At 38.6% G+C, this 9,249-nt stretch overlaps 1 protein-coding gene across 1 annotated transcript; it reads left to right on the top strand.

Annotated features, from left to right (window-relative positions):
• Positions 1 to 2,454: 2,454 nt before the first annotated feature.
• LOC143609249 (polyadenylate-binding protein 2-like) lies at positions 2,455 to 8,604 on the top strand. The gene is made up of 9 exons (XM_077084054.1): positions 2,455 to 2,704; positions 4,376 to 4,494; positions 4,637 to 5,293; positions 5,368 to 5,445; positions 5,711 to 5,800; positions 6,413 to 6,547; positions 6,660 to 6,827; positions 6,905 to 7,084; positions 8,198 to 8,604. Exons 1-9 carry the CDS (start codon positions 2,455 to 2,457, stop codon positions 8,426 to 8,428), a joined length of 1,908 nt encoding a protein of 635 aa, XP_076940169.1. The 3' UTR covers positions 8,429 to 8,604.
• Positions 8,605 to 9,249: the final 645 nt, after the last annotated feature.

Here is a 9,249-nt window from a genome sequence, read left to right as displayed (position 1 = left end):
AACCATGCCCTGGCCGCTCCGACCAGAGTCATTTGGAACATGTAGCACCACGTGGGTTCCGTCCAGTTGCTGACGGTAGCCCCCGCAATGAACCTGTTCAAATGGTCGTCTGGGTCGGATAGACCATCATAAGTGCCAATGTTGGACATTTGTTTGGCACTTCTCGGGGCGATTGCTTCCGCAATGTCCCTTGCGAATTTTGTCTTTCCTGCATTTGTAGCAGTTGGTCTAAAGGTTTTGGAGAAGTCACGCGGGTTTCTCTCCGCGATTGGTTTAAATGCTTCCCCAAAATTCCTTTTTGGTTGGACGTCCGTTTCCTTACGCTTCCCTTTCGTCTTATGGCGAGGGTTCGCGTCGGTATCGGACTCCAACTCGTCTGAGTACTCGCAGTCACTGCTCATATTGAGGTGTTGGCGAGTACTGCCGAATTCGTCGGCCTGTTGAGCTGAACGCAAGCGTTCATCCAATTCGTCTTGGAATTCTCTTTGCCGTGCTTCGGCCCACGCCTTCACTTGATCTAGTGTTTGGCGAGGGACCCTCGTTCGTTTTTCCAGCTGGGTATCGGTGAACCCCAGTGGAATATTTACTGCACTTGCCCCGGCTTGGGTAGTCGGGGTAGTGTTCGTAAGGATTGTATAACCGCCGGTGTTCCCCCCAGTTGTTGGGGTTGTTATCGGGGTTTCTTGGTCGGTTACAGGCCTTTGGACCGGAGTAACGTTAACCATTTCTTCAGAAATTGTGAAAAAACTAAAATAGTTCTAGCTTTTATGCACGGATGACGCCAATGAAGAAACACTAAGTGACCCGGTACAGATTATAGATAATCTGGGGGTTAAGTAATGTTTCCCACGGATGAGATCTAGCTGAGAAGGTTGTTCTTCAGGAGACCTGCAAAACAAACACCGTAAGCTGGTCACTGAGAAGGGGGGGTTCCTCCTTGTGACCACCCTCCGGCGTGAGAATCAGACTAGGTTGCTCTGAATATAAGTGTATATTAAGAGATTGCTAGATAACTGGATAGCAGATGATCTTACCATTCCAAGATGTTGGAGTATTTATAGCCGAAGGTAGGTTTCCTAGAAGGTACAGCCGGCTGAATAGTATTCCTGTTCTACCAACAGTGGACTATGCACAGGCCATACTGGTTGGTGGGTAGGTTACGGCCAACAGTAACAAAGTCGGCTGCACTATTCCACCAACTGTAGACTATGCACGTCCCACCTACTGTGGATTGTACGCAGGCCATGCTGGTTGGTGAATAGGTTACGGCCAACAGTAACACTATTCCACCAACTGTAGGCTGCGCATGCCCCACAGTAAGGGTTGGTGAGTAGGCAGCGGCTAATAGTGACAAACAGTACTAGAGGGTGCTCCTCCTCGCACTGTTGTCGGTGAGCTGTCACCCTGTGATTGACTCATGGGCTGTTCTGGTCAGATCGTCTGTCCTATCCATACCTTGGTAGGTATAGTACAAAAGATCTTTCAGAATCATACAGACTGGCTCATTTAGGCGGGATTGTTCCCGCCTTGCTCATTCCTTCATGTGACTACTGAAGTATCTAGTGTCTTGTGCGTGTAGCCCTGCTGTCTGCGGGTAGCCTTCCCTGATGGCTTGTATCCGCAACTGCGGGAACAGGCGGGGTACTTTACCATTGGGAGGCTTTCCCTGCGTGTACAGCTTGCGTACTGCGCGTAAGGTTCTCTGAGCATGGTGGGTCCTGCGGGAGCAGATGGCCTTTGCGCAGACGTCCCTGTTCAAGGTGAGTCTTGCGGGACCAACTGGGACCTACCTCTTCAATACCACATTGTAATCAGACAAAGCTCTGCTCTATAGTTCCACTGATACGATATTTTCTCCGGTAACAACTCGGCGGTTTGTACCGATTTTCAAAACAAGGTTTAAATAAATATGTTTGACCATATAATATAGAAATGTGGCCACATCTCCAGCTGTGTAGAGATCCAACGGCCGAGATCTCCTGTCACCTTGGCCTCGTAAGCTTCACCTGAACTTTGAACACTTTGACACACAAGTAACTCTGGGGCCCACCGTATACCACACGCGTGACGGTTACTTTTAACTTGTACCATCGTATCACAACTCCTTCTCTTCTCTTCTCCCTCACGTGTTATTGTTATTATTATTATTATTATTATTATTCCGTACACCGGCGGCGATCTAACGGTTCTCCGGTCGGATATCCGACCCATTTGTCCTTATCCATACCCAGCTTCCCTCTCCTCCTCTCTATTTCAATTTCACATTCAACAAAAAAAAAACAAAAAAAATTGAATATTGGTTTGTTTGATTTATAATTAATATTTGGGCTTTAATAATAATAATAATAATAATAATAAGGGGAGAGGGAAGTTGAAAAACTCCAAAAAACAAAAATATATTTTTGAAAGTGTTTGTGGGGAATATTATTATTATTATTAAGCCAGGGTTTTGAGATGGCTGCTCAGGTTCAGGCTCAGGCTCAGGCTCAGGTTCAACCTCAGGTGGTAAGTGGTGGTGGTGGTGGTCAGCAGTTTGTGCCGACTTCATTGTATGTGGGTGATCTGGAGTGGAATGTTACGGACTCCCAGCTTTATGATCTCTTTAATCAGTTAGGCCAGGTGGTTTCGGTTAGGGTGTGCCGGGATTTGTCGACTCGGCGCTCACTTGGGTATGGTTATGTCAACTATGCGAATCCGCAAGACGGTTAGTTTTTGTTCAAAGTTGGATACTGGTTATATTTTGTATGTAACTCTTGGCTGGTTCTAGGATTTGTTAGTGTGTTAGATGGAAATTATATTGTTTGCTAGATGGCTTTTAGAATAGCTTTTGTTAGAGTAAAGATTATGATTATATGACTTTAGGTACTCTTTATAAGCATGCTCAATGAACCGAAAAATTACTTATCTTGGCCATAGCTGTTAGGTAGCTTATAAATGCTAAAGAGTTAAAACTTGCTTCATTTACAGGTCAATGTATGCTGGCTAGAAAGAGTAACTTGCCTCAGTTTTCTTTGATTTCTATTCAAGGACCTAGAAGGACATCTTATATGCTTACTTTAATGTCCACTTGGAAGATGGAACACGGGCTTAAGGTTATTTTGATGAATGAGTGACATTTTAGGTACGGCTGGCTGGTTTAATGGAATAAATGAACTAATGAAGTTAATATTACATGCTATTTTTAGGTATTTTTTGAGATCCAAGTCCTTTATAGGAATGGTTACTTGCACTCAAGACCATTTTTCCTGTTTAGCATCCACAATGTAACAAATTAACGACACTTCCAGTTTTATTGTTGGTAGAAAATGTTGTAGATATACATAGTGGCACACCTTAAGCTCGCCTAGGCTTAAGCTTGCTTGCTTCTCACTCAAAGAGGTGCCATGCGCACAAAAGTCGTGCGGGACACAGTCTTGAAGCGCGATTGCTGTACATGGAAAGTTTCGTGCTTTAAAATTTGTAGTTTTGTGCTCTAAAATGTTGCACATGAGCCTTTTAGGCTGTACACATAAGTTATCTATATGTCAAACCACATATAAAGCTTATTTATGTTTTAAGTTTTGGGCAAGTGATGCTAGAAACCTGTAAAAAATATATAAAAAAACAATATGCATTATTCACACCTAGCATACCGAAAGTGGTGTGCTTTTGCACTTCGCACATCAGCCCGATACTCTATCGCCTTGGTGCCCCTCACGCTTTTTAAGACTAAGTGTGCGCCTAGGTGCTCAGGTGAGGTGAGGCGTATTTTAAGCACCTCAAATGCACTTCGGTGTATCATTTGCGCTGAACCTGCCAAAAATGGTCTGGAACAGATTAAGCAGGGCTGCATCAGCCTTGTGGTTCCTTCTCTCGACTTGATTCCCTTTTATATCCATCTCAAATTTCCTCACATGACGGCTATAAAGAAAACTAAATTAGATCTTTATTATATATATTTAAATTAGTATTAAATTATTAACATTATACGCCTATAATATTACATTTTTTGTTTTCTTATTATGGCGCCTTTCTTTGCTTGGGCGTGCGCTTTTTTAGCCTAGGCAACATGAAGCCTTTTGTACTTTGGGTGCTCCTTGTGCTTCTAACTACAATATATATACCTAAAATGAACCACACCAAGAAGTTACTTATGATTAGGATGCCATGTTTTTGTTGAGCTTTTACTGAAAGTGGGAAACATGCGAGAAGGGTGATCCCTGCCATCATTTTGTAAATCTTGCAGTAGAACATGCCATCTTTTGTTGCTACTAACAAAACCCATGTTAGAGAAGAAATTACATCGACGTTTGCTGTTGAATGAAACACATTAACCTTTTTTTATATAATCTTTCAAGTAAGCAGCCCCATATATTTTTTGTTATGCTGATGACAGCTGCAAGAGCAATGGAGGTGCTGAACTTCACTCCTCTGAATGGCAAGCCAATCAGAATAATGTATTCCCATCGAGATCCTAGTGTACGCAAAAGTAGTTCTGGAAACATATTTATTAAGGTATCTAAAATTCTAAATTCTCATTTATGCGTTTTCGAGTTTTTTAGTAAAGAAAATAGAGGAAACATAAATATGTATTCTCATCACTATCTGCATACGTATCTTTACTGACTTGCTTATTTTGAAAATTTGAATAAAACAGAATTTGGATAAGGCGATCGACCAGAAGGCACTACATGACACCTTTTCTAAATTTGGAAACATTCTCTCATGCAAGATAGCGACGGATTCAACCGGTCAATCAAAGGGCTATGGTTTTGTGCAGTATGACAGTGAAGAAGCTGCACAAAAAGCTATTGAGAAGCTCAACGGCATGCTTCTAAACGACAAGCAAGTGTACGTGGGGCCCTTTTTGCGCAAGCAAGAAAGAGAACTTGGTGTTGACAAGTCAAAGTTCACCAATATCTATGTCAAAAACTTGTCAGAGTCCACAACCGATGAGGATTTGAACAAGATATTTAGTGAATACGGAACTGTCACAAGTGCTGTTGTGATGAAAGACGCTGATGGGAACTCCAAATGCTTTGGATTCGTTAATTTTGAGAGTTCTGACGATGCTGCTAAAGCGGTTGATGCGTTAAATGGTCACAAGTTTGATAATATAGAATGGTATGTTGGAAAAGCGCAGAAAAAACATGAGAGGGAACTAGAATTAAAACAAAAATTTGAGCAGAGTATGAAGGAGGCGGTTGATAAATCACAAGGGCTAAATTTGTACATAAAGAATTTAGATGACACGATTGATGATGAAAACCTGAAGGAATTGTTTTCTTCTTTCGGTACTATAACTTCATACAAGGTTTGTGGGTCCCAAAACATATGTTCGGGATATGGTGATTTATGGTTACAGTATATTTTATATATTTTTAACAGGTTATGCGAGATCCTAATGGAGCAAGCAAAGGATCAGGTTTTGTTGCATTTTCAACTCCTGAAGAAGCTTCTAGAGCAGTAAGTAAATGTAATTTATCATTTTTTTAGTATATTGTAGTTGAAGGCCACTCAAGTATTCTACTTTTTTCATTAAGGCCACCTGTTGATTTGACTTAAATGAAACTGGATACGCATACTTGGTGGCCTATAAACTAGTTTTAATACATGGGTGGTAAAAAAAGTTGAATACTTTTGATGACCTTTACATACATTATGCTCCTCTTTGTTACATATTTTAGTTCAGTGTATACGGTATAATGTGAACTTTTTTTTGTTGTGGTAGCTTTTTGAGATGAATGGAAAGATGGTTGCTAGCAAGCCTCTTTATGTTGCACTTGCACAACGCAAGGAAGATAGAAGGGCAAGGTTGCAGGTATGATTTCAGTTTGTTTATATGCAGTATGGCATTGTACTAGGTCAAGAGAATGTTATCATATTAGTTGAAATATGTTAGAAATTTAATGTAGGGATAATATATTGAGAGCCACCTAAGTATGTTTTTCTTCTACTGAAGCTATCCATATATCGAAACGAGTTTATAGACCCACAAGTATGTATCCTTTTTTTTTTATATAAATTTCGAGGTTGCTTTTTATAATTGAAAGAATTATTTAACTGAAGGGTGTAACTTATCTTTGTATTTATATTACTATTTAAATTATTTTGTATTATTTATGTTAGGGGGTACCTTTGTCATTTTACAATTTTCCAGCATACATTTAACCGGAATTGGTCTAAATCAAAACAAATACATATTTGATGGCCCATAAAGTAATTTTGATATTGTGGGCCTGAATGAAAAAAGTTAAATACTTGGGGAGTTGGGCGGCTGCCAAATACACTCTGTTATCAAAAATTCACCATTAAAAGGCATATTTGTCATTAGCCTATACGATACTGGATGATGATGAATAACAGTTGATGTCCATTAAAAGGCAGATTTGTCATTAAATGGCTGATGACAGTTGGACCTTTTTCTATGCAGGCACAATTCTCACAGATGCGACCAATTGCTATGGCACCTACTGTAGCACCTCGGATGCCAATGTACCCCCCTGGCGGTCCAGGTCTTGGTCAACAAATATTTTACGGTCAACAGCCTACATTCATTCCTCCCCAGGTAAAATCCCACTTACATTATTTATCTTGTCTATAGTCTTCAAACACATATTCTTCGCTCTATATTATTTATTCAGCTTTTACTCATTATTTTCTCATTTTATTTTGGATAGCCTGGATTTGGGTATCAGCAGCAACTTGTCCCAGGTATGAGACCCGGCGGGGCTCCAATCCCCAACTTCTTTATGCAAATGGTTCAGCAAGGTCAACGTCCGGGTGGCAGACGTGCTACTGGTCCTGGTAAACAAAACCAGCAGCCTCTTCCACTTATGCATCAGCAGGTTTCTTTCTGACAGCCTGACGTATTGGTGTTCATTTATTTTTGTAAGAGTGTGTTTAATTGCTGAAAAATAAGCAGATGATGCCACGTGGGAGGGTGTACCGGTATCCCCCGGGACGTAATGCGGCTGATCCTTCGGTGAGTGGTATTGGAGGTGCTCCATATGACATGGGTGGAGTCATTCCAATCCCGCAACCAGTTCCTATTGGTGCTTTAGCTTCTGCACTTGCAAATGCTTTTCCCTCTGAGCAGAGGACGGTATGCATTTTTATACTCTTTTAATATACACACCATTTTATCGGTCGAGTATACTAAAAAATCACTATATATATGGATTAGGATCATGTGTGAACCATTTTGAAATTGAGAACTTTGAGAACCATTTTGGACCACAAAAAACTCTTTTTAAAAAATAAATAAAAAAAATTATAAAACAAAAAAAACGCGAAAATAAAAAAGTAAAAAAACTAAAAAAAATATTTTTCCTCCCGGTTTCATAAAAAAAATAAAAAAATTATAAAACAAAAAAAACGCGAAAATAATCAATCAATCAATCAATCAATCAATCATGCCCAGTAAAATCCCACCGACAGCAAAGCTATAAGTAGGGTCTGGGGAGGGTGGGATGTAGGCACACCGTACCTCTATCCAAAGGAATAAAGAGGTGGCTTCCAGAGAGACCCTCGGCTCTAAGTACATGTGTATGAAGCAAAATAAAGGAAATCAAAGTTTAACAGTTATATAAAAACTACTACTACTTATAATAATATTAATAATAAGATCACAGTTTAACAGCTATATAAAAGCTAATAATAATTATAATAATAATAATATATGTAAGGGAAATACCATTATAGTATGTGACCTAAATAAGTTAAGTCTAAGCCCTAAGGTATTCAATTCTCTCTAAAAAACGCGAAAATAAAAAAGTAAAAAAACTATAAAAAATATTTTTCATCCCAGTTTCATAAAAAAATAAAAATATTAGTTTAGCAAAATTATACACATATGTATAATACTTAATTTATTAATCTTAACATGTTATTCTTTACACATGTACAATTAAGATAAATGTAATGTACATATGTGTACATTATGTAAATCGAGATTAAATACAAATATACATGTGTATAACTAGGTTTATATATATATATATATATATGAAACCGGGATGAAAAATAATTTTTTTTGGTTATTTTACTTTTAAAAATTTTCGTTTTTTTCATTTTATAATTTTTCTTAATATTTTTTAGGCTTTTTTGTGACTCAAAATGGTTCTCAATTTCGAAAAGTTCTCTTAGAATCCTCACCCTATATATATATATATATGTTAGTGATGAATTTTAATATTTTAATGTGTCATATATATAGATGTTGGGAGAAAATCTATACCCACTAGTGGAACAGCTGGAGCCCGAGTCGGCAGCAAAGGTAACAGGGATGCTTCTAGAAATGGATCAAACCGAGGTTCTTCACTTGCTGGAATCACCTGATGCTCTCAAGGCAAAGGTTGCAGAGGCTAAAGAGGTGCTGAGGAATGTTGCACAGCAGGCGGCGGCTGGTGGTGCGGCCAACCTGTTGGCGGGTCTCTCATTAGAGTGATGTAAGTGTTCAGTTGGAAGCAGCAACGGGATGTGGATGGTTTGTGGTAAGACTTGTTCTGTAGTTTAGGTAGTGTGCAAATGATTTGATTTATTTAATTTGGTTTGGGTGTTTTGGATGGTTGGATTGTTATGTTTTATAGATTGTTGGTTGTATTGTTAAACTTGTGATTTAAATAATCTATTTGTTGGTTTGTTTATTTATTTATATTTTTAGTTTATTGTCATTAAGCATGTTTTATGTGAAAAGTTAATGATAAGACCTTTTTTTTATTACATCAAGCTTTTGTTCAGTTATCATTTGATGGTATTGATTTGTTACAACTACAAAACTTTACCTTTTCTTTATTTTATGCTGCAATCATTTTAAGATTGAATTGTTTCAATATGTTATTTGAATTCTCAAATCTCAATCGGATAATTCAGAAATCAAGAACCGGTAATTATGTATCTGTAGCATCTAGATGGTAAAAGACAAAAAGACCAAACAATGTGTTTTACAAGATGTGAACCACCACATGTTTTTGATGAAACGACACTTCATGAATCAGTGCATTTGTTTGACAGGTAAATCAATTAGCGTGAATCGACATGTCAACTGACTTTTAACATGTTAATTCTGAGGCAGGTCAAAGAAATTGTGTTTCATAGTACCGCACTACTGCTCCCTGAGGCCTTGACCATGCTATTTGTGTGGCTGGAAATAAGATTAATATCGAAGCATCATTCAATCTGCACCTCCTAATTGTAGTTGTTGAACCCAAAATCTGCACTTGTAGAGTGCAGATGAATGAACAAAAGTATATGGATTTTCCAGGTTTT

This window comes from Bidens hawaiensis, unplaced genomic scaffold, assembly GCF_021521415.1.
Source record: "Bidens hawaiensis isolate Kalapana, Puna unplaced genomic scaffold, B.hawaiensis_p1.1 tig00419516_1, whole genome shotgun sequence".
Taxonomy (NCBI): Eukaryota; Viridiplantae; Streptophyta; class Magnoliopsida; order Asterales; family Asteraceae; genus Bidens; species Bidens hawaiensis.
The sequence above is the reverse complement of the archived record's forward strand: the minus strand, read 5'-3'. Positions and strand labels throughout refer to the sequence as shown.

Coding starts and splice junctions, on each gene's coding strand:
- LOC143609249 (XM_077084054.1), top strand. CDS start 2,455: ATGGCTGCTCAGGTTCAGGCTCAGGCTCAGGCTCAGGTTCAACCTCAG. Junction 2,705..4,375: donor CTATGCGAATCCGCAAGACG/GTTAGTTTTTGT, acceptor TGCTGATGACAG/CTGCAAGAGCAATGGAGGTG. Junction 5,801..6,412: donor ATAGAAGGGCAAGGTTGCAG/GTATGATTTCAG, acceptor TTTTCTATGCAG/GCACAATTCTCACAGATGCG.